At 48.5% G+C, this 24918-nt stretch overlaps 1 protein-coding gene across 4 annotated transcripts in view; it reads left to right on the top strand.

Annotated features, from left to right (window-relative positions):
• RPRD2 (regulation of nuclear pre-mRNA domain containing 2) overlaps positions 1-20349 on the top strand; it is a 37544-nt gene extending 17195 nt beyond the window's left edge. The window contains exons 2-12 of one of the 4 annotated variants that reach the window (XR_014214238.1): positions 4605-4734; positions 5790-5890; positions 7088-7237; positions 8470-8522; positions 10354-10480; positions 11157-11332; positions 12107-12398; positions 13428-13751; positions 14183-14386; positions 15453-18528; positions 18621-20349. Coding sequence is in view for 3 of the 4 variants with exons in the window: in XM_082202028.1 (XP_082058154.1) it covers positions 4605-4734; positions 5790-5890; positions 7088-7237; positions 8470-8522; positions 10354-10480; positions 11157-11332; positions 12107-12398; positions 13428-13751; positions 14183-14386; positions 15453-18175 (4280 nt within the window). In the remaining variant the exon portion in view is untranslated. Of the gene's footprint in view, positions 1-4604; positions 4735-5789; positions 5891-7087; positions 7238-8469; positions 8523-10353; positions 10481-11156; positions 11333-12106; positions 12399-13427; positions 13752-14182; positions 14387-15452 lie in introns of all 4 variants that reach the window. The other 3 variants (XM_082202029.1, XM_082202028.1, XM_082202030.1) reach the window with 3 other exon arrangements.
• The last annotated feature ends 4569 nt before the right edge of the window (positions 20350-24918 follow it).

Genomic DNA, 24918 nt, shown 5'->3' with positions numbered 1-24918 from the left:
GCCTGCCTTATGTTTGGTTTGAAGAGCAGTTGGCTGTCAGTTCACTGATGAATCAGTAGTAATTGCAGAATATGCCGGTAGGCCAGGCAAAAGAAAATCTGTTGTCTGTTTCTGTCTTTTGTGGAATAAGCATGCTATTTAGTGTTGTAGCTTTTTATAGTTTCCGATGACTTAAAAATAGACTTCAATCTTTGCATATCATGAGCGTTAGAATACGGCTTTACCTTGGGAGTTGGTAGCTAATGCAAATTGGCCCTACTTCCTTCTCTTTTTATATTGCAGGGGTGGGGCACATTTTCAACCCAGGGAGGCATCCTTTCGAGGGCCAGGGGCCAAGGTGGCTGTCCAAGACAAATCAGTGTCTAGTGATGCTTGCTGTTACGCAGTAGGTGGGACATGGGTGGCGCTGTAGTCTAAACCACTGAGTCTCTTGGGCTTGCTGACATCAGAAGGTTGGCGGTTTGAATCCCCGCAACAGAGTGAGCTCCCATTGCTCTGTCCAAGCTCCTGCCAACCTAGCAGTTTGAAAGCACGCCAGTGCAAGTAGATAAATAGGTACCACTCCAGCGGGAAGGTAAACAGCGTTTCCATGCGCTCTGGTTTCCGTCACAGTCAGGGTGGATTTGATTTAAATCAAATTGATTTAAATCACTAGTCAGTAAGACTTGATTTACTGGATTTAACTGTCAGGGGTCCTTTACCTTTTTTAAAAGAATTGGTTTAAATAATTTTTTTTACAGAAAGACTTATTCTTGCTGGTATAATCTTAATATTTACTAGCAGATGTAGGTTTCATTTTTGGAATAATAAATTTTCAGAGTAGTTTTTACAGTTATATCAAAAATTACTAATTTGGTTATACTATTAGAAATACAAGGGGACGTGGGTGGCACTGTAGGTAAAAGCCTCAGCGCCTAGGGCTTGCCGATCGAAAGGTCGGTGGTTCGAATCCCTGCGGCGGGGTGCGCTCCCGTTGCTCGGTCCCAGCGCCTGCCAACCTAGCAGTTCAAAAGCACCCCCGGGTGCAAGTAGATAAATAGGGACCGCTTACTGGCGGGAAGGTAAACGGCGTTTCTGTGTGCTGCGCTGGCTCGCCAGATGCAGCTTGTCACGCTGGCCACGTGACCCGGAAGTGTCTCCGGACAGCGCTGGCCCCTGGCCTCTTAAGTGAGATGGGCGCACAACCCTAGAGTCTGTCAAGACTGGCCCGTACGGGCAGGGGTACCTTTACCTTTACCTATTAGAAATACATAGACAGGTAATAATGAAATGATTGTGTGGTGTAATAAGTTAACATTTTTTATTTGGACAACTTTTCTGCTGTACTTTATTGGAAGGAGAAAAATGATCATTTCCTTAATAACAATTTAAACAATTTATTCAACTAATGCAATAACATTGTAGCATATGTATCCCTGTTTGTTAACTGATGTGGTTAAACTTAAAAAAAACAACAAAAAACCTTAGACTGAGTTTTACCACACATGGAAAACCTAAAACAAATCCTTATTTCCTGATGAATAGCCTTTGGACTATAATGTAACTTAAATAGAAAAATATTTAGAAAGCTTTTTCCTCTAAAAGCATTTTATTTTAAAAATCTGATTTAAATTTTTTTAAAAAATGATTATTTATTTACTTATTTTATTTTTTTAATCATTGATTTTTATCCACCCTGATCACGGTGTTTCATTGCACCAGAAGCGGCTTAGTCCTGCTAGCCACATGATCCGGAAAGCTGTCTGTGGACAAACGCCAGCTCCCTTGGCCTGAAAGTGGAGATGAGCGCCGCAACCCCATAGTCACCTTTGACTGGACTTAACCATCCAGGGGCCCTTTTCTTTTTACCTTTACCTATGCAGTAGGCTACGTACCAGCCTTGCGTAAGCCACAGTTTTCTACATGCACCTACCTCTCCACCCTACCATCCAGACATGTAAGAGGCGTTAATCACAACTTTGGAGCACTTTGCAGCCCGGACAGCTTATTCTGTCTTTTAAACCTCACCGATGGCAGGAGTGCTTGCAAGCTAATAAATACTTAATTAGAACAATTAATAGTTTGATGCTGTGCAGGGTGTGCGATGGCATGGGGAAATAGGCAAGATTTCACTGTGCTGTCCTAGTCATTTTGATGAGTGTGAGAGGCTGGATCTCTCACATTTGGAATTTGGACTGGATAGCGCTGTTTCTGTTACACTGTCCTGGGGAGGGACCTCTTTTCAGCCAGGGCTGCATTCGCTCCTGGGCAAGACCAAAGTGGGCAAAGTAGCAGTTGTGACTCCTTAACTTCTGTCCAGTGGGCTAGATTCTGTTCTGTGCTGTCCAGGCAGGCAAGAGGCATTGTCACAGCTCAGGCCTATGTTCCCGCCAGGCAGAGGCACAAGAGAGGGCAGTGGCAGACAGAGGTGTGTCCTGGGGACGGTGCTGAGGACCTGATTGAGAGGTCTGGAGGCTGGAGGTTCCCTCCCACACAGTGCTACAGTGAGAAGCTGCATTCTGTGCTTTTTACTTCTGTTTGCCGGTGGTTACATTCCTTGCATCATGAGAGAGAGAACAGACTAATTTAAAAAAGCTAAAAGGGGTATGTAACCTTTTATTAGGTTTCAGGTGCTTTACATCTTGTGCTTCATCTCCTCATTACATTACTAACAGTATATGGGCCCAGCAAGGAGCAATTGTTGCTGATAATAATAATAATAATAATAATAATAATAATAATAATTGTTATTATTATTAATTCCCCACCCATCTGGCTGGAGTTCCCCAGCCACTCTGGGCGGCTTCCAACAAATTATTAAATTTAATAATTTAATTTATTAAATTAAATTATTACAGTACTGTAGTCTGTCAAACATTAAAAGCTTCCCTAAACAGGGCTGCCTTCAGATGTCTTCTAAAAGTCTGGTAGTTGTTGTTCTCTTTCACACCTGGTGGGAGGGCGTTCCACAGGGCGGGCGCCACCACCGAGAAGGCCCTCTGCCTGATTCCCTGCAACCTCGCTTCTCGCAGTGAGGGAACTGCCAGAAGGCCCTCGGTGCTGGACCTCAGCGTCCAGGCAGAACAATGGGGGTGGAGATGCTCCTTCAGGTATACTGGGCCGAGGCCATTTAGGGCTTTAAAAGTCAGCACCAACACTTTGAATTGTGCTCGAAAACATACTGTCTCTCCCCTTTGAGGCAATAAATGAGATCTAGCAAAAGTACCTGCTGAACATAGCCTTGAGTCAGGTTTTTGGGTTGCTTCCGGGCAGGGTATACGCAGGAGGAGCGTCTTCCAAGGCTGCCCTGCCCTCTCTCCCCAATGTGATGGGAGCGGATTGGAGCACAGTCTGTTGCACTGCTCGGATCTTCATATCAGCAGTTCAGGGACAAGACTTGCCCATCTGGCTTACAGATTGGGAGCAGAGATCAGAAGGGCTGCAGAATGGACTTGGAGCTGCCCTTGAATGGCCCAACTGCATGGATTGCAGTAGCCCATGTGTGGCTGCCTCATTGAGGAGGGGCCATCGTTCTGCATCAGGGGGTGGGGATATTGAACTTGGGCCGCATTTGTGGAGTCTGGGAAACCTGATGGCTCCTTCTCTGCTGCAGAGTAGGGCCAGGGGGAAATCTGTGACGGCAGCAGTGGGGTGGATGGGGAGACATCATTCTTCACCTGCCCTCTGCTTTCCCCACACTGTGGCGAATACCCTGTCTGGCTGGGGGAAGATTGCACAGGTTTGCCTCTTGCTTGCCTGGATTCAGAATAGAGAGGGCTGTGTAAATTGTGTGTAGGATAAAATTTACATCTGTTGCTCCGCCCATTTTTGCCCCTGGCCCCGCCCACCACTCACTTGTGGCCCTCAGGCTGAGAAGGTTTTCCTGCTCTTGTTCCAAATGCTTGGACTTCCCAACTGAAGGATCTTGATCAGGCAGAGAAGGGACACTGCCAGTCAGAGTCGACAGCACTGGTCAGCTTGGTCCAAGGCAGCTCCTTGCACATCTCCTTACAAGTCTTGACTCCACCATTCGCCCTGGCTTCCTGAGCACTGCTGGTTCTCGATAGTTGCCAGGCTGGTCTTCAGAGAGTGACCCTGCCTCTCTGCAAGGCAGAATCACAAGGATTCATGCAGATGGTGGCAGTGTGGTTGTGTGCTGTTCAGGGTGAGAATCTGTTCTGCCACGCTGTGGAAAGGGATGAGCAGAAACGCCTTTTTAAATTGCAGGTCACGTTTTTTAAATGCTCCCATTTCTGTTGGGCTTTTCAATAGGGAGCCTTTTGACCCAAGTCATGTGCTGGCTGGTGCTGAAGGGAGTTGTAGCCCAAAATATCTGGAGCGCATCAGGTTGGTAAAGCATGCTTGCTTTACTAATATTTGGCAAGTGAAGCTTAAAAACTCCAGAACTGCCATGCTTTGCCTAAGATTGCAGTTGCATCCCGCATCCATTCCTTGTCGCTGATGAACTTTACGAAACACATTTTTTTCTGCAGGAAAATTAAGTGCTGCCATAATTTCCACCCCACATTGCCGCCTTATCCCGTGGCTTTACCAAAGGAGCCTTCCTGGCTCATGAGTGGTGACTTGGCGCGCCAACTGACCTTCTTCCTCCTTGCTCTTTCCAGCTGCCTTTCCGCATCGGCTGAACCTTTTCTACCTGGCCAATGATGTCATCCAGAACTGCAAAAGGAAAAACGCGATTGTGTTCCGTGACACGTTTGCCGAAGTGCTCCCGGAGGCTGCCGCTTTGGTGAAGTAAGTTGATGGCTTCCCCCTGCATTTCTCATCCAACACAACAAAAGTCTTTTCGTTTCGCTGCTCGCCAAACTCAAGTTGGTGTGCGGAGGAGGCTGGCTGGATTTCTTTGTTTGCTTTGTGAATGAACAGCAAGGCATGTGTGAAAGCAGGTTCTGTCACAGGGTGCTTCTTAGGAAGCAGAAAGCGCAGTGTGAGGGCAGGGCAGTGGCTGCTTCTTTAGGTAGGCTGTGCTTGAGAAACAACACTCCTTGGCACTTTTCAGGGAACAAGACGGAAGGTCTCTGTCCCAAAGATCTTAAAATCTAAAATAATTTTGTGATTTTAGCTCTGAAGCCACAGGCTTTCGTGTTGATATTCAGCTCTGACTGGGACAGATGGGAATTGTAGCCCAAAAACAAACTAGAGGACATCAGGTTGATGAAAACTGTCCTTAGGGAAAGATATCGGGGGGAGATTTTTGCCTTTTCTCGGCAAACTATCCCTGTTTGCAAGTGTTGCTTGACTGTCTTGATCTAACCCCTGGTTTTACAAGTGCAGCACTGTTTGCCCTTTTGTAAGGACAAGTTGTGCTAACTGAAAGCCAGGGCGTTGCCAGATGAAAAGACACCTTAGTCCATCTGTGAGCTCTGTCATTGCGTTTATTAAATTTGCATATGTCTACAGCTTCACCCTTTAGACGTATGTCTGTTTCATGGTAGGAATGCACCTGAGTGGAGAATTTGGGGGAAGAGACTTTAGCGAGTAGCAGATCTCTGCACTAGCGTTGTAAGATATGCTGAGGCTAAGACTACTATCTATGTCAGAATGTACATTTTTTTTGTGGAATTGGGGGGGGGGAATATCAGTTGTACATATTTTTGTCATTTGCCCCAACCTGTGCTGGTTGCTATCCCCACCTGCAGAAAATTATTGAAAGAGAAGGTAAGGTGAGAAGCCTCCTTTTTGCATTTTATTTTAATCAGCCATTTCTTCTGGCACTTTGTATGTCCATAGAGGAGAGGGCAAATTGATGCACTAGAAACAGTCATGTGTTACCTATGTGTCCTTTTCAGAGATCCATCAGTCTCCAAATCTATAGAAAGAATCTTTAAAATCTGGGAAGATAGAAATGTGTATCCAGAAGAAACCATCATGTTACTGAAAGAAGCTTTAAGTAAGTTCTCCATTACTCTTTTTCCACATCTGTGCAATTGTGGTGATGACTTAAAGGGTGGGTGAGGCAGAGTTTGGTTTGAGATTACGAGGACAACGTTTTATCCTTTAAATCCATTAGCTATCATCTCTCTGCACTTGCACAGAAGTCAGTAGTGGCAATTTGCTTAGGGAAGAGAATTCTGGACTGTCTGCCCCAGGCTGCTGTGGTTTACACCACTTGCCACTTAATTTCCGTCCTTAATTTTAAATATCTGAAAGGTTACTTAAATATCCAGCCCTGGGGAAACCCAGCCAGATGGGCGGGGTATAAATAATAATAATTACAATTCTATGTGACACTGGTGAGTGATGCAGTCTTTTAGCTTGCTGGAGCAACAAAGTTCCAGTTCAGCGTTTCCCAGTGGAAAGTTCATGCAGTAGATTTTTGTATGCAACTGTAAGGAAACTCTCTCCAGGGAAGCAGGATCCTCCTTTGTCCAGACTAACCTAATAGCCCCGCAGAGTAGCATTCGTACACTGAAGCCTCACAGATGGTCATGATGTTGCACGATAAGTTCTGCTTTTGCTATTTTGACGATGCTTTTCGTCTGGGGTGCTAGTGTTAGCAGGTACCATCTCCCTTGTAACGCTGCCCTTGGATTAGTGCCCAAGTCAACAGACTTTTCTCGCTGCAGCAGGAGATCTTTTAACGTTGATTTCCAGGTTTTCTATAGCCCCGCTGTTCCTCAGAGCTTGTTTGTCTGCAGAGCCCCTACAGTATAAATGCTGGGCTGGGTGGGCCATGAAAATAGAATGAGTTGTGGGGAGTGGCATGTTCAGAAAGTGTGAGAGACTTCCGTATTTAATTTGCACGGTGGAATCTTTCAAGTCCATTTAAGCTGCCAGACATCCATGGACATAAGGCTTCCTGTCTACGCTCACAAGCCAAGCGAAAGGGGCTTTTAAACTACTGCCTGCAAATTCACTTGAGGTCCCAACTCTGTTCCTTGAGATTGCCAACTTCGTCCTTTTCATGTAAAGCCTGATTGAAATCCTGAAAGGCGGAGGGACCCGTCCTCAGAAGTTTCCGCATTGTAAGCTCAGATTTTTGGTTTTAAGTCTCCTGCTGCTTTGCCTTGTCAAATGTTTGCCAGCAGGTATCAACCTCTATTGGTCTCTCTCTTTCTCTCCCTTTTTTTATTTTAAACATGCATAGAGACTCCTAAAGGGCATCCCATAATCTCAGACTGCAAAACAAAAAACAAAACCAAACAAAAATGTTTTCCAGGTTCCACTTTCAAAGCTCAGAAGCAGCAGAAAGAAACTCAGAGCAAACAGCCAACTAAGTCATGGAAGAAACCTCAAAGTAAGGAAATCCTCACGGGAAACGGTCTGAGCTTTTGATATTTTAACCTCCTTGAGGAACAGCCTAGAACAGACACACACACCCAAAAAAAAACAAACCTCACCGTAGGCACTCACGGTGCCTTGTGTTCTTCGTCAGGCTGGCAGCGTCCTTTGCTAAAGACACCAAGAGAGGCACTTCTTAAAATTATGCAGGATATATGACTGTGTTTAAATTAGCCCGCGATGTACAGAGAAAAGACGTGGTGGGGCGTTTAGGGGAGCTGGTGTTAGTATATTGAAAGACGGAGAGGCAGCACGCATGATTAGTGAGTGGCAATTTAAGCCTGGCCGGTCAGACTTGAAGCCAAGGACCTGCATTCAGTGGCAGAGGACTAGGTTAACTTAACCAGCAGGCTCCTTTCAGTGCATCAGGGAGAGAGAGAGCACGCAGATAACAAACCGTCTTTGGCATTCTCGGAGAACAGCTTATAAGTCCACCAGCACAGCAGCAGTACAGACAGGAAAGCCCCAAATGGCTAAGAGAAGATGACCAATGGGACGTCAGACAGGAAAGGCTTCTGTCAACCGCATTAGGCTAATGTTTGGGAGTGGGCTTGGATCCACCTGGAAACCAGTTTGGCACAAGGCCGAAAGCCTGTCTCTCTAACGGCATGTTGTTCCTCTGTCAGGAGAAGAGACGTAACGGAGGCTGCAAATAGTCTTCCTTTTGCTAAGCGACATCTGGATTTATCCTGAAAGGAGTATTCCGTTCTTCCTCTCTGGAAGCTGCAAATTAGAGCAAGGAAGCTAAGGCGTTGCTTTTCAAGCATTTGGCAGGGGTGGGGGGTACCGCAGAATGACCCACCTCTCACAAGAAGTTGCCCGTCGCATCTCTGCATTAGTTGCTGCCCTGCACTAGGACAGAACAGGCGTTCATGCAGAGGGAGGAGGGGATTCTTTCTCTTGCCTCTTTAGAGTAAGAGGCACAGCAGTGCACTCAGAGGTTTAGGGGGGTGGGCAGGGTTGGTGCAGAGGGCTGTTCCTGGGGAGCAGCCAACCCGGGTGTATCACTCTCCCTGCATGTGTGAAGCATCCGTGTTACAACTGAGTGTGGAGGGAGGATAGTGGCTTCCTGCTGGGGGGTTTTGCACAGACCCTTGCATGTGGGAAACGAAGGAGAGGGTTCTCCTCTAGAATGCTGCACCTGCCTGCACTATCTTCCTTAAACACCTTGTTCCTTTGTTCCCACAGCCTCTACAAATCCAAAAGCCGCACTGAAGTCCAAGATTGTTGCAGAATTTCGGGTCAGTCCAGTAACCTCTTCATCTTATTCACTTTGTGCGCGGGCACGAGATCTGAAAAACCGTCAGTTTGCAGCAGGGATGACAAACTGGTGGCCCTTGGTGCTCAAGTCAGAAAGCAGGCCCTGGGGAGCAGAGGTTGCCCGACTCCAACTCCCAGCAGCTGGTACAGCCCCTGTGACCAGGGAGGTTGCTGGTGGGAGTTGGCATCCAGAGACAACTGCAGACCCACCGGTTCCCGGCCCCTGCCTTGAACTCTGCACCCATATCTGCCTTAAGATGGAGTGTCAATGAGGTAGCAGAGTGGATAGGCTAGACACTCCAAGGAGCTCTGCACGTTTTTATTATTATTATTATTATTAAATATTTATTGAGATTTTCAAAAAAGAAATTACAAAAGAAAAAGAAAAAAAAAAGAAAAATACAAAATAGAAATAGTTAAAAACAATTCAGTCTTTCCATCACATATTTTCATTTGCTTATTTCCTGGACCTCCTCACACCTCCCTTTTCTGTATTCCAGTTCAAATTGTTAATTCAGCAAATCCCTCCCCTCGTCAATCATCTTAATCTTCAATTTTTTAAAAAAATATTTTAACATTACATTTTTACCTATTAATAACCATTTTCTCATATTCTCCTGTAACATTACAGCCAGAGGCCACTTAGTTTCTATCCAGCATCATTCTAACATTCGTTAATTTTACAATATTTCTGTAGATAGTCTTTAAATTTCTTCCAATCTTCCTCCGCCAACTCTTCTCCCTGCACGTTTTTTGAGCTACCCATAGGGATGTGGGGATAAACAAGAAAGTTAAGGAGAGCCTACTGGATCAGGCCAGTGTCTCATCCAGTCCAGCCTCCTGTTCCCACAGTGGCCAGCCAAGGGAAGCCCGCAAGCGGAATCCAGGCACAATAGCACCAGCCTCTCTTGCTGCTGCCAGCAGCTGGTCTGAACGGGAAGGCAGAGCATAGCCATTGTGGCTAGTTGCCCTCTCCCACATGAATTTGTCCAGCCTTATTTTGAAGCTGAGGGGCGTAACTACCTCGGTGAGAGGGTAGTCCGTAGTTTTAGAAGGAGCCCCGTGAAGAAGTGCTTTTTTGGAAGCAGCACAAATATGGCCAGTCCCCTATATTTGAAAACATAAAATCTAGCATGTCTTGCTCATTCATTCATTCTCTCTCTCACACACACGTAACCCAGTCATGTGCTTGGATGCATTTTGACATATCCAATATTAGAAGGGACAGATTTGGAAATCCTATTACAAAGGTACTTTGTTTTGGGGTGCATGTGCCAGAATAGCAGGGCAAGACTCTGCTGCAAGCTGCAGGGCCAAAGTCTAGATCCTGGAGCCTTGTTAGCAGCTTGGTCAGCCAGAGGAGGAGGAGGAGAGAGAGGTGCTGAATCCTGGGCATATCCGGGGCCTGCATGCTCTTGTTGCTGGGTGTGTATTTAACGGTCACCTTTTGCCCACTGCCACACAGTGTGGTGCAGTGTTGCACTGCTGATTGAGATGGCAGTCAAGAGGTCAGAGATCAGCACTGTACAAGAGAGGGAGGTCAGGGAAATTGGGTGTTGGTGGAGAGAGGGACACAGAAAAATGAAAAATGCCACGCAGGAAAAATGTCTTGCATGCCCCACACCTGCATTTCCCATCTTTCTGTACGCCAGTGGGACTCCCCCCTACCCCAAGAATTGGAAGCGTTTGCACTGCATTCTTCTCTCCCTGCCTGCCTCACCACAAAGTACTTTCAGCTTCATAAATCAGTTTGCTTCCATTTTTGTGTCTGGCGGAATCCACATCTCTCTCATTTTCTCCCTCCCCATCCAGCCGCAGTCCCTGGTTGATGAACTGCTCTGCTACAAGCGTTCCGAGGACCAGATAGAGCTGAAGGAAAAGCAGCTCTCCACCATGAGAGTCGACGTCTGCAGCACCGAGACCCTGAAGTGCTTGAAAGGTGCAGTGCGCAGGCGGGGCGGGGCGGGGCATGGGATTTCCCTTAAGCCACGTTGCCTTAAGAACTGCCCCAACCCTTACATATCCCTGCCTGTATACAAATACACACACGCCTATCCTCCCATGACCACCACCAAGGTGTAGGGTCAATGGCTTGTCTTCACAAAGTTCTGCTCAGAGTAGATCCAGAGTAGTTAGATCTACTAACTTAATTGGGTCTGCTCTGAAGATCTCCCAGGCTGGGAGGAGAAAAGGAAGCTCCCAGGTGAGAGATGGGAGGGTGTCACACGCCTTCTGTGTGAGACAAGAATTAAAATCTACTTTTGGGAGAGGGCTTTGTATTGTATTCTAATATCTCTCTTTTGTTTTGCTTTGTTGTTTTGTTTTTTACTTTTATTTAGATGAGTTTGATTAGTTTGTTTTTTATTATATTGTATGTTGAAAAGATTCAGTGTATATGTATGTATGTGTGTGTGTATATATATGTGTGTGTGTGCGCGCACACACACAAGTAATAGATATAGATATAGATAGATATATAGATATAGATATGGGTCTGAGTAGGACTAGCACTGACCATCGCCTGTTGATTTCTTTCCGGGGAGGAAGGGTTGGTCTCTCTTGCTTTCTCTCCTCCCCCTGCTAAGCCAAAAAAAACCCCCTCCTTTCCCTTTCAGACAAAACAGGGGGAAAGAAATTCTCCAAGGAGTTTGAGGAGGCGAGTGCCAAGCTGGAAGAGTTTGTCAACAGCCTGGACAAGCAGGTGAAAAGCGGCCCATCCTTGACAGAGGTGCTCGAGAACGCGGGGATCTTCTATGAAGCGCAATACAAGGAGGTCAAGGTGGTGGCAAATGTGAGTGCAAGGGGGCTTCTCCACTCCATAAAGCAGCCTCCCGGCTGAGCACATGGTGCTCTCCAACTGTTTTGAACGACAACACCCATCAGCCCTGGGCATTGGTCAGGGGGGCCTGGTGGAGTTGCCGTCCGAAATGTCCCGCAGGCACCAAGTTCAGAAAGGCTAAAGCATCAGCTGAGTCAGTGTAGTTAACCCAGTCTCATGTTCACTGGAAACCTGTGGCTTTCAAACTGCTGTTGGGAGTGGAGGGCAGTTTTCCTCCAGAACTCTACTGAGGATTTCTTAACGAACAGATTGGTGGTGAATAAGCAGCCAGTTCTGTGTTGCTCTGGGCAACCACAGGAGAGCACTGGGCGTGCTCCAGAGTTCCTCTTGGTTCGTGCAGGGCAGCACCCAGGTGTAAGAGACAGAGTCTCTTCGGTGGTGGCCCCAAAACATCGTAGAGTTGGAAGGGATCCCGAGGGTCGTCTTGGAATCCCTTCCAATTCTCCAACCCGCTGCAACCACAGCTAAAGAATCACTGACAGGTGGCCACCCAACCTCTGCTTAAAAATCTCCACCACCTCCTGGGGGGAAGTCTGTTCCACCGTCAAACAATCAGGAGGTTTTTCCCCCTAATGTTTAGTCAGAGTCTTCTTTTTTTTTTGTAATCTGAATGCATTGGTTCAGGTCCTACTTTCTGGACAGCGTAAAGCCCAAATATTTTGTGCATGCTTGTTAAAGGTCAGACATGAACATGGCTTTTCTCTCTCATTCCACCACTTTGGCCAGGCTTACAAGACCTTTGCTAACAGAGTGAACAACCTCAAAAAGAAACTGGATCAGCTGAAGGCGACGCTTCCCGACCCTGAGGAATCGCCCGTCCCCTCCCCGAGCATGGACGCCCCCTCCCCGACTGGCTCAGAGTCTCCCTTTCCTGGGATGGGGGAGGACGACAACTCCCCTTCCCCGGGGGCAGAAAGGGAGAAGTCTCCGACTCCAGAGCCTGCAACGGACAATTGTGACGTGGAGGACATGGAGCTCTCCGATGTGGAGGAGGAGGAGGAGGCCCCAAAGATCATTGGTAGGTTGTCCATCAGGGTTTTTTTTGGTGGGGGGGGGCTTTGAACTTAGGGAATGGCCACATGTGAAGATGTTTCTGGACTCTGCCATTCTGGGGGGTGGGAAGAGGTGAGGGATCTGTGGAGAAACGGGAGGGGAAACCCTCATTGTGTCGGGGAGACAAGCCAAGCAGTGGTTCCCAAATGCGCAGTACTGCCTCCTTGGGGGCACTGGGATTACTCAAGGGGGGGCACCAGAGTTTTAAATGACTATCGGAGTTTGAAAAGTTGGCAGCAAGTGCTGGTTCAAACCCATCAGTTTTGTTGAATGAATTAAACTAAATACAGTGGTACCTCGGGTTGCAGAAGCTTCAGGTTACATACACTTCAGGTTATAGACACCGCTAACCCAGAAATAGTACCTTGGGTTAAGAACTTTGCTTCAGGATAAGAACAGAAATCATGTGTCGGCAGCAGGAAGCCCCATTAGCTAAAGTGGTACCTCAGGTTAAGAACAGTTTCAGGTTAAGAATGGACCTCCAGAACGAATTAAGTTCTTAACCCGAGGTACCACTGTAGATTGAATCAGATTTTGTGATTCAATATGCACTTAATCACTGTTTTGAATTTTATCGTGTTCTTTCTGTTGTGGCTCGTGCAAAGAGCTATTCTATTTAATGCTTTTCATAGGTTAGAGTAGGGGGAATGAGTTTAGGAAACCAAGCTGGCAGTGGCCGCGGAAGGTTTAGGAAACACATAAACTGCCACATTGGGGGGCGGGCGGGATAAGGAACTGAAATGGTTAGAATTGTTCTGAACTTTGTTTCGTGCACACAAACAGAGGAATGCAAACACGATGAATGACCATATGAATGAATTCTGTGCATTTTCCTTCTCCAACCCTGTGCCCTTTGGATGTTTGGCTGCTACTCCTATTATCCACTGTGGGGAGTGTATTCTAAAACACCTGGAGGGTCCCTGCTTAGGGAAAGCTGGTGTGGACTGAGCAATGCCCTCTCCTCACTGTCTCCTCTCTGTGTCTTTTGCACCAGTGGACGAACGGAAAGAGAAGCCGGCTGTTTCCACAATGCCCCCCGCGAAGATGGCTGAAAGCATCCCGAAAATGTCTCCTTCCACGACAGCTGCAGCAGCAGCAGCAGCAGTCCCACCACTGCAAGCAGCAGCAGCAGCGCTCCCTGCTCCTGTTGTGGCAACGCTGGCTCCAAGCCCCATCACCCCTACAACCCCTAAGCCGGCCACCCCAGCAGCACCCCTTCCCCAGTCCCCTGCCCTCGCCTTGCCGAACCTCGCCAATGTGGATTTGGCCAAGATCAGCTCCATTCTCAGCAGCCTCACCTCGGTGATGAAGAACACAGGTGAGAGTCGCGTGTCCTGGTGCTCTGTGACAACTGGACTGGGTCTTGGGCATCTGTGTCAAGGGGTGGAGTCCTTTACAGGCTGAATAAATGACGCAAACTGGGCGTATGTTCTTCTTGCACAACCTACCTCTTTGCTTGTTAGTTGTGGGAGGGGCAGCGGCACTGAAGCCCCCAACCCTGGAAACCGCACTTGGTCTCCCTTCTTGGTGTGAGGTCTGCATTGCTTGCTCCCTTTTTCCAGCATACCTTTGTGCCCATGAGAGCTAGAAAAGTTGGGGGGTTTTTTAGTGGAAATGTTTGGGAAACTGAATTCTCCTCCAAACTCTGCTTCTTACGAGTTTTCTTCACCTCCGCAAAGTCCTAGCCCAGCCTGACTTCCCAGAGGCTTCTGTATCATTCCACATTGTGCAACCTTTTCTTCCCTCCAGGCGTCAGTCCTGCCTCGAGACCTTCGCCTGGCACCCCAACCAGCCCAACAACACTTATGAGTGGCCTGAAGACTGCAGGGATGGGCCCCCTGACCGCCCCTCCAAACCCTTTGGCCAATATCTTCTCCAAAGTCGAGATCACCCCCGAAAGTATCCTCTCAGTGCTCTCCAAGAGCCAGAGCCAGACTGCACCAGGCCTGCAAGGTAAGTAGGTAGTCCGCCTGGGAGGGATGGGGCCGGTGGTCAGACTGGGCCTCCCACGAGCATCAATGGGGGACTCCCTTGCTGGAATGGACCTTCTTAGTTATCCCCCCTGGCTGATGCAGCTTGCTCCTTGAAGAGCAGCTTCGAGCTTAAAACGTGCCAGAATGTCCTTAGTATTGTTTTCAGGGGGAATGTTTATTTAGGGTGATTTCATACTCCTGGTTAACCCATTGGAATCAGCTGCCTTGATGTTGGATGCCATCTTCAGCTTATATTCATTTTGCAAAGGTTGGGATCCAAGTAAGTTCAGCTTAATGGACTGAGATTCAGTTGCGTTGGGTAATTTAAGCAGTTCTACTCTTAAGTAGATGGGTGGCGCTGTGGGTTAAATTACTGAGCCTTGGGCTTGCCGATCAGAAGGTCGGCAGTTCGAATCCCCGCAATGGGGTGAGCTCCCGTTGCTCGGTCCCTGCTCCTGCCCACCTAGCAGTTCGAAAGCATGTCAGAGTGCAAGTAGATAAATAGGTACCCCTCCGGTGGGAAAGTAAACGGCGTTTCCGTACGCTGCTCTGGTTTGCCAGAAGCGGCTTAGTCATGCTGGCCGCATGACCTGGAAGCTATACACCGGCTCCCTCGGCCAATAAAGCGAGATGAGCGCCGCAACCCCAAAGTCGGCCACCACTGGACCTAATGGTCAGGGGTCCCTTTACCTTTTTACTCTTAAGTAGGACTAACATTTGAGACAACCCAGTATCCCAAAATCACAGGATACATAAAATAACTTGTGGCACATGCCTGCTTGACTCAGGTAGAGGGGAATTAGGGCTCTCGGAGGCCACATTGAGATTGGCACAACTGTGTGGTTGCAGATTGGGCCTTCCCAGCCCCTTGACCAGCAGCAAAACAGTCCAGTAAAATGTTTGATAAAATAACAACCTGGATTGGCTTAGATTCTAAAAGGATTTTTAAAAGTACTGGCAAAGTTTTGCTGAAAGGCTGCTGCTTTATGGAGGTGGTTCTCTTGCCCCTCTTGCTTCTTGATCAAAATGTTCCTCTTCCGCTCCAGGTCTGTCCTCGTTCCTCCAGAGTGTGGCTGGGAACACAGCCCAGCCCACCGAGATGGCGTCGCAGAGTACGTCGGCATCGCCGGCCAACACGACGGCTTCTTCTGTAAAAGGAAGGAACATTTCCTCTAATGCTCAGCCCTTCATGCCCCAGAGTTTTGGCTATTCTCCAAATTCTTCCTCCTCGGCTGAGGTCTCTTCCACCTCGGTCAACAAGGTTCCTTCTGGGCACAGTGTGGGGCTCCCCAGTTCCAGTTTCAAGCCTCCCACCAATTCCTTGGGGTTCTCCGGCTCCCACAATGTCAGCCCTTCCCTTCGGCCGGCTGAGAACCCCACGAGCCAATCCTCCGAGCTGGCGGAGGCCAAGCTCGAGTTGGAACCCCCTTCCCCGAGTCTGGAAATGAAGATACACAATTTCCTGAAGGGGAACCCAGGTTTCAGCGGCTTGAACCTCAACATCCCCATTCTGAGCAGCCTGGGGTCTGCCGCCGCGCCCCCCGAGAGCCAGTCATCTTCCTCTGATTTCAACCGCGGACCCACAAGCACCTCTATGGACAGCATTGATGGGACTCCCGTCCGGGATGAGAGGAGCGGGACTCCGACTCAGGATGAGATGATGGACAAGCCGTCATCCAGCAACGTGGACACCATGTCGCTGCTGTCAAAGATCATCAGCCCCGGATCCTCTACTCCGAGTAGCACAAGGTCACCCCTTCAGAGCCGGGATGACAGCTACCCCCAGGAATTGTCCAACTCAGTGTACAGGTCCTTTAGCTTGAGCCGAGATTCTCCAGCCGGCATGTACAAGCAGTCTTCTGATGGGATAGAGTTGCCTTCCTCTTTAATGGACTCCCCGCAAGAGAAGTTCTACCCAGACACCTCCTTCCAGGAGGATGAAGACTACCGTGACTTTGATTACTCCGGCCCACCGCCTTCTGCTTTGGTGAACCTGGAGAAGCAGCCAGGAAAGTCAATCCTGAAGTCCACCAAGCTTTCTGACCCCTCCGAGTACCCGTCTGCTCTGTCGAGTTACGGTCAACGTGCCTCCGGGTTTGGCCTGAAATCTGCTTTCCCCCAGTCAATGAGAGCTCTCCACGACCAGAGCGAAAGCTGCGACCCATTGCCTTCGCCTGGAATATATGGGGGCTACGGTTTGCGGGGAAACGACTCCGGCTCGGACGCTTCACCTACGCCGAGCAAGAACGATGTCTTTTTCCCACCGGATTCCAATCACAACAGCTTGTCCAAACCCATGCCTCAGAAGCAGTATCCGGATTCCCCGCACTTGGTCCCTCAAAGGTCGCTTTTCTCCCCGCAGAACGCGCTCCTGGCCCCGGCCAGTAGACTCCCCACGAGCAACGCAGACAAGCCCGTCGTGTCTTCCATCTCCGCCACTTCGACCATTGAGTTCAAGAACATGCTGAAGAACGCCTCCCGCAAGCCCTCGGACGAGAGCAAGCATTTCGGCCAGGTTGCGAAAGGGGATCCCAGCGACAGCACGGGCCTGTCGGGCCTCGGCCAGGTGGGGGTTCCTCCCGGAGGGGAGCAGCAGAAGCAGCAAGAGGAGCATTACCGAATCGAGACCAGGGTGTCGTCATCCTGCCTAGACTTGCCCGACAGCACCGAAGAGAAGGGAGCCCCCATCGAAACGCTGGGCTACCACAATGCCTCCAACAGAGGCATGTCAGGCGAGCCGATTCAGACAGTAGAGTCTATAAGAGTCCTTGGGAAAGGGAGCCGAGGCCACGGGCGAGAGACCCCCAGAGCGGGGTGGTTTGAGTTGAGCAGCGCAGGTAGTACCTTCGATAACGGTCCTTCGGGTACGACGGAGATGCCAGCCTTGGGTGGTGGCGGTGGTGGCGGTGGCAGCGGCGTGTCCGGCTTCCCGACCCAGTACAAAGACCGTGGGCCGCCGTTCCAGGAGAACGTCAACAACTTCCGACCCGGCGGCTTTGCCGCTGCCGCCTTCGACCGCCACGTGCCGCCCCCTCCCCTTGAGCACGGGGCGTCTTTCCCCATGGACCAAATTGGGCCGCCTCCCCCCACAGGGCCTCAGTCCCTGCCTCCGAAGGATCTCGGCAGCCTTTTCTCTCGGGACCACTCAGTCCCCCCGCCCCGGATGCCGTCGGTGGATCACGCCGGCCCTTTCTCAAAGGAAGCCGCCTCCCCGCTCGGCCTGCCCCACGGCGTCCCCCCGCCCCCGCCTCCCTCCTTGGAACGCAGCGGGGTGCCCTTCCCCACCCAGCCGCCCCCTCCTCTCCCCGGGGAGCACGGCAGCGTCCCGTTCTCCAGCCCGCCGCCCCCTCCCGGGGACCTCGGACTCCCGTTCCCGGCTCCCCCTCTATCCGCCGAGCGCCAGAGCCCCTTGGCCGTGCACCAGGGGACCATGAAGGAGCATTTTAGCATGCCGTCGGGAGCATCTCGGGACCAGCTGGGCCAGGGGCAGCGCGACCACGGCGGCCGGGCGAGAGAGACCCTGGGCCTGGGCACCCTCCCAAGAGATCCTCTGGGCGCGGCCCTTAACATCAGCTCCTCTGTCCCCCCTCACCGGGACGCCACAAACCGAGGCGGGCTGGGGATGAGAAGCCAGAGGCCGGATTTCCGACCCAGGGAATTGTTCTTAAACAGAGACCCCTTTAACAGCTTAAAAAGGCCTCGGCCCCCCTTCGCCAGGGGCCCCCCCTTCTTCGCACCAAAACGTCCCTTCTTCCCTCCCAGGTACTGAATGAAGGTGTTCCAGAACTTTTCTAGAGAGCGGCGGAAGTGACATGTTCACTTTCGTTTTATGTTTAAAGTCTTTTCTTTAAAAACAAGAACAGCAAACCAATCTGCCCCTTAAAGGGCCCCACAACTTTTTTCGTTGTCAATTAAGGTATGTTCTGTACTTCAATGCATTTATTGCATTTCCCCCCCCCCCCCCATTTTCATTCTCTTTGCTTGTTTCGAGGGGCTTTTTAGTTGACGGCCTAAATTTAGAGAGTGAGTTTTGGTTTTGGCTTTCCTTTTTTGCAGAATAATTAAAAACCTAACCATAAAGTGAACGTAGAAATAAAGACTTTTCAGTTCATGAAACATAGGGTTATATTTTTAATATATATATATATATATATTGAGCCAATGCATAGCAAATTGGGACTCCCCTAGCATTGAAGTCAGAGTTAGGAGAGAAGATCCTAACACAATTTAGGAAGAGAAAAGGTCCAAGAAGTCAAAGCTTGCCTTTCATGCTGTCGCTTTTAACTCTTCTTGTGCCTCTTTTCCTTTTCCTTTTTTTTTCTTTCCTTTTGGTCAGAATTACTCTCCCCGCACCCTTCAATGACCTGGGCTGATTCTTCATGGGCACATTTGCTTGAGTCAACTGTAGGGGAAAGGGAAGGATTTGCTATTTCTGTGCACCTGTTAACCCCTTTTTCTTGCTTCCTTGCAGTCCTTTAGGTTCTTAAAGTTCTCATACATTTCTCAGATTGGCCAAGGGATGGAATAACTCCACTTTGCCTGGGGCCTCAAGGGCTTTAAAGAGATTGTTATCTGGAGACAGGTTATACACAGGGTGGGTAATGGGCAAATTCTCTCCTGGCGCTTATAGCTGGCTGAGGCTGCTGGAGTCATTTTTTTGGGGGGGGGAGCAGGTATGGCCCAATCTCTCCCCCTGGCCACCTTCCTCTTGAAGCCAGCTATGCATTGCCAAAGGCTGCTGCTCTTCAATCCCTCCCTCACCCCCATATTATAAGAGGGCAGGATATGGCCAGGACTCTGCTGAGAGTTGCTAAGCTCTCCTGCTTTTTCTGAACTTAGTTTGCTCAGATAGCGAGCTTTGCGCTCTTTAAGGAGAGGAATGGGCAAGGAGGTGCCATCAGTCAGTGAAAACGGCTTGGTGTCTACAGTTAATACGTAGCATTTTGTACAGGGCATCTGTGCCTCAGCAGACACATTGGCCTAGTGAATTTCAGCTCCCTTCAATTGGGTTCCACGGAGAACGGCTGTACCTGATGTCAGGCAACTCCTGCTTCCTTCTGCTCGAGTCTTTTTCCGCTTTCCCTCCCCCAAAATCCCTCCTTGAGAGCGGAGCTGTTCTCAAGTTCCCAGATGGACTCCACCCAGATTCTCTTCTCTACTGTCTCCCCTCCCACCTGTTACCTGCCCATTTGCCTCCTTATTTTTCTCTCAACGCAGCTGTGGGCATAGACAAATTTTCTGTAAAAACTGGGATTCACTTAATAGCCACGTTTCCTTTAAGGTGACAGGAAAGTTGCATTAAAAAAAATATATATGTTAGGAATAATCTGCTATTCTGTGCATTTGAAACAATATTCCACAGCTCATATGTGCACAGTTTTCCTTTTTTTAAAAAAAGTACATAGCATGAACAGTTTTTATATATCAGGTAGCTCTTGAAGGTCCAGGGGTTATGAAGAGTTTGGTTTTATTAAAACCTGACAGTTTTAAAATGCCAAGGCTCTAAAAAAGGGGGGGTAGTTTTCCTTACAGTCCTCCTTGATCCACCCAATCTGGGTGATGTCTACTCCCAGGGGTTTTTCCCCTGAAAAATTAATTTTAGCGAATGGCAAACCTCAAAAGGGTAAACTCAAGTTCATTCAGATCCTGTTGTTCTGATCCCCACCCCCAAGCAGAAGAGAATGTCACTATCCATATTAGGGGTCTGTGACTAGCAGTTCTTGAGCTCATCTCTTACCAGGAAGCAGGAAAATTGAGTTTAAATCCTCTCGCAAGCTGATTGTGCACCCGGCAGGACCCCTCTCAAAGATCCCTGGTTGCTACTGGCTTGTGAGCACAGGGACCTTAACACCCCGCCCCAGAACTGAAATTCCCAAAAGTGCTTGCAGGGATAAACCAGCTTAACCTCACTATTGTGAAGCTCCAATTGCACCTGTCATTGAGGGGGGAAACATATCTCCCCCCCACACACACCCCTTGTGACACAAGGGAGCTAACAACAGTCTGTGGCTCATCTGTACAGCTAATCTCTCTTAACTGCATGACTTCTGGTGCCACTCTAAATTAAAGTGTTTCATCTTTAGACGTTAGGGAGGTTTTGTGGGTCTACTCCTCCCCCCTAAGAAACATCACTTACTTGCATTATCTTGTATATAAACCCACGGGGCCGAAATCCATCGCAGCTTTCTCCCGCGTCAGACCAGTTCGTTTTGACATGGCCTGCTCAGCAGAGCTTTCTCGTGAAGCGTTCCCCGAGTCGGCTTCTTAGATTTTCCCACGGTTTCTTCAGAACAGGCTTCACAATTTGCAGAGGGACTCAAAACCAATATTGAAAACGAGCAAAGGTGGTGTGGCGGCGCAGTTTTCTTTGTTTTTCCTTCCTAGGAGAATAGAATGTGAAACTTCTTATTTCTGCTGCTCTCTTTCTCTTTGTGGCGATTCCATGGATCCTTTTTAAAAAAGAAAACTAACCCGTGGGCGATGAAAAGCACCCTCAGAGTTAACCGCTACTCAGATTGCCACAGAATGCTAAGGATTGTGGGGTGCCATTGTGGCGGGGGCAGGGCTTCTTGCAGGAAAAGGGAACCTGTAAGAAAGACAAAAATATTTTAATGGTAAGAGTTCCATGTCTTTCCCTCTTCTCTCCCAATTCTCTCTCTCATATCTACGAAAGCATATATATATATATATATATATATATATATATATATATATATATATATATATTCATATATATATATATGAGAATGATTTTGTGCTTTTACTTTAAGATGTTCGCAGTTAGCAATGTACATATGTGTGTGTAAAAAAAACAAAACAAAAAAGGTTAGGTTGTTGGACAGGAAGGATTTCCCTGTCTCTGGTTTCTTCACACACCCTTTCCCTTTGCTGTTACTTTTGTATTTCACCTGACAAGGAGAGAAACAAAATGGAAATAAGAAATAAACATGTATTTTTTAAGGAAAACCTTAGTCTCTGTCATGAAGGGCAGAATTTCCTAGGAGAGGAAGGGAGGCACAGAAGTCTCCCCCCCTTACTTTCCAGCTGTTTTGGAAAGGGGGGCTGTCTGGCGGGGGTTGAAAGTATCCCGTTTATGGAACCCACTTCTCATTGATGACAAAAAAGTAACTTTCATGGCAGATTTTTGTAGGGTCATTGGGGTGGGGGGGAGCAGCACCCTCCCCAGATTTCTTAGTGTCCATTATTCCTCCGGCGCAGTTCCCCCTTAGATACGCATTTTGACCTTCCGAGGCAAAATTGCTTGCATAGCGCAGGGGAAATAGCGTATTTCATTCTGGGGTGGTGGTGCGGCACTTGGCAACTTTGCAGAGCCGAATCTCGGGGCAGGGGGTAGCTTTCAGGGTTGGGGGAACGCGAGGGAACCTGCTTCCCATATTAAGGGAGCAGATGTTTTGGGGATATACCCCAGTCTCCCCCGGAGTTGTGCGGCTGTGCTGCCATTTTGGAAGGGGGGGGGAAACAAACACTGTACATAATCGATGTGCTTTTCATTTTCTTTGTGTGTGCCTGTTTTAAGAGGAGAGGCGGGAAGAGTTTAATATTTGTTGGCTTGGTTTTATTTTCAAGTGTTTTCTTGTGGGGGGAGCTGCAGGGGGAACAAGGGGGGTCCGAGAACCCGATGTGCATTGGGCTGAAGAGCAAGCAACTGCAGACCATCTTCTTGATTGTATATTAACACGATTTAATAAAATACCCTAGTTTGAATGTTTTATATATACATACAAATATATATATATATCTACACTTCTTGTAAATAAGCCCTCTCTTAAGTGTGCAATAGGTGCATAAGGTTGAGAACGGGACCCCCACCCACCCATCCATCCCTTCCTTGCTTTGCAACCTGGAATCGGAGCCGGATCGGCGCCAACCCAGCCTGGAGGGGGGAGAGCAGAGCAGATGGAAGAGCCGCCTCCGATTTCCGAAAGACCCACAGCGCTCCCCGTTGGAGGAAGTCTTGACTGTTGCTCTTTGAATTTATGCATCTTGTCTCTGTGTTGGAAAGGAGGTCTGGAAACCAATTCCAAAGCTTAAAACACAATCGGAGCAGTGTGGTTTTTTTTGTTTTGTTTTGCTTTTTGAGGTTCTCTCTCTCCCCTGCCTGCCCTCTCTCCCTCCTTCCTTATTTTTGTATTGTATACTAATAAAGTGTTCTTGACTTGTTGTGGCCTCCATTTCTAGGAGAAAAGGGACCCAGCTCTCTGCCCTGTGGATTGGGCCCCTAGGCAGCTTGTGATACCTTTTATTTCACTTTTGCGGGGGGAAATGGGGTTTGTGCATCTTGACCATTCCTGGCCTGCAGATAATTCTGAAAGAAATCGAATGGGTGTTTTGCTTTTTTGTCAAATCTTTGTTTCCATTGTTGGGCAAAGCTCATTTTGCCTCTGTGTCCAACCCCTACCCCCTTTTCCCTCTTGGTTATAAAATGTTAAAAGCTCTTTTAAAAATAATAATAATAATAATCACTGTTTTGAGGCTAAGTATTGGGTAGACGGGTAGTTCTTAAAATAACTTTAAACATCTGTTTGGGGTAGAGGGCACGAGAACCCACATTTACCGTCTTCAGAAGGCGCAGTCTTGCTGGAACAAACAAGCCTTCTAAAACACAGCAAGGTCTGGCACTTCTGGCTCCCGACCTGGGCTGCAGCACAAACTTGACTATATTTTCATAAAGGAATGTACTTACGGCATGGGAAGGGGTCTGCGTGCCTCCAGTTGAGCTTAAAAGACACTGCTGCCTTACGATATGACCCCCCTACCCTAATGACAGGAGAGTTTTATTTTCACTACTTGTGGTACAAAGGAGAAGGTGGCCTTTAGAAAATGTGTTTGCGTGCGCCTGCTTGCACTCGCAATCTCAGGCAGTAGCAGCAGCTCAGTTCACCAGTGCTTTACTGATACGTCGGGGACTCTCTAGCTGTGATTCCTGTATTGCAGGGGGTTGAACTAGATAACTCGTGAGGTCCCTTCCAAGGGAACTGTGTGCCTATTTTGTGTGTGTGTGTTGGAGGGAGAAGTTTTAACAGCGCTTCCCATTTAATCTACCAGATAAAGTCATTCTGAGCAGGTACTTCGCTACTGTCACAGCACATGTAAAGTTTTGTAAAGGCCTGAAACAAGAGTTAAGAATTGTGGGTGCTGGATCTGCCCAAAGGGAGCCTGTGTGGTCCAAAATCCTGGTCTCATAGCAGCCAAGCGGATGCCTATTATAGGAAGTCCACATGTAGGGAGGTAGTTAAGGCAAATCGGAGCTGGTAGCCATGGATCGCTTTATCCTCCATGATTCATTAAAAGCATCACAATTGGTAAATTGTGTGGGGTTTTTGGAGGGGGGTGTTTAGCTCATGCCACCACCCTGGCAAAGCCAAAACCTTTAAAAGCCCGCTGTTTGTTCTCTGTCTCAGTAGACTTGCTTAAGCTGGTTTGTGCAGTGCCTGCTACTGCTAGACTCGCTCCTAAACACCCATCCAAACGCTGCTGCTTCGGAAGCGAACCTCCCGTCTTGCGCTGGTTTGCAGAGGATTGTGGCCTTACCAGACCAGGGTTCTCGTTGCTCAAGTCTGCTGTGGTGGCAGCTCAAACATTAAGCCCCTCTGGTTGCAGAAGTTGGATCACCTTTCTCACCTGGGTAGAGCGGGGACAGCAAGTCAGTCAACCAGTTGAGCAGTGACAGGCTGGGGTTTCTTAAATCAGAGTATACTAGTTTCAGGGTGCAAAGCTTTCCCACCAGTGCACCCGCTCTTGTGATTGGTGGTGGTCAAAATACTACCAGGCCATATGCATCCAAGGGAAGAACGCAGAAATGTCTGATCATCGTGGAGGAGACTACCATTGCAAATAATAATAATAATAATAATAATAATAATAATAATAATAATAATCCAGGGGTGGGGGACAGCTAAGGAGTCTCTAGTAACTGGTTTTGCTTGGGTTTTTGGTTGACTGAACAGTATTTCTGCAGCCAGGAGGCACCCTTTTGTCAGTGGCTGCATCTAGGAAGTGTTTTCATGGGGGGGGGGAGGCTGAGCTTTGCAGAGTGGAAGCCCACTGGCTCTACATTCCTGTTGCATGCTCATGCTGCTGGTCTTGTTTTTATGGGATCTTCCACAAGTCCGTACCTAAGTATGTATAACCGTGCCAACTCCTGGAGCAGGCATAACTAGAGTATGCCTGATAGCGACCCCAATTGATTGGGGGGGGGGGACCCATCTGTATTGTTTGTGCCCGTGAAATCAGAAGGCTGCATAGAAATCTGGCTTAGAAGTTTGTGTGGAGGGCTGGCGAGTAACAATGGCAACGGCGAACCCGCAGAGGGCCATAAATCCCCACTGGAAAAAGATGATTATGTGAGGGGAAAGTATATTAGTCTTGAAACAGATGAGGCCGAGTTTCTTCACTGGGCTGGCTCCCTGCTCCCAAGGGTTGAGCACCCAAGACACCAAAGAGCCACCACAAAGCTTTCCAAACCTGCCTATAACTACTAAGCTTGGCCAG

Source organism: Podarcis vaucheri, assembly GCF_965113315.1.
Source record: "Podarcis vaucheri genome assembly, chromosome: 16".
Taxonomy (NCBI): domain Eukaryota; kingdom Metazoa; phylum Chordata; class Lepidosauria; order Squamata; family Lacertidae; genus Podarcis; species Podarcis vaucheri.
This window is presented reverse-complemented; position numbering and strand designations above follow the sequence as displayed.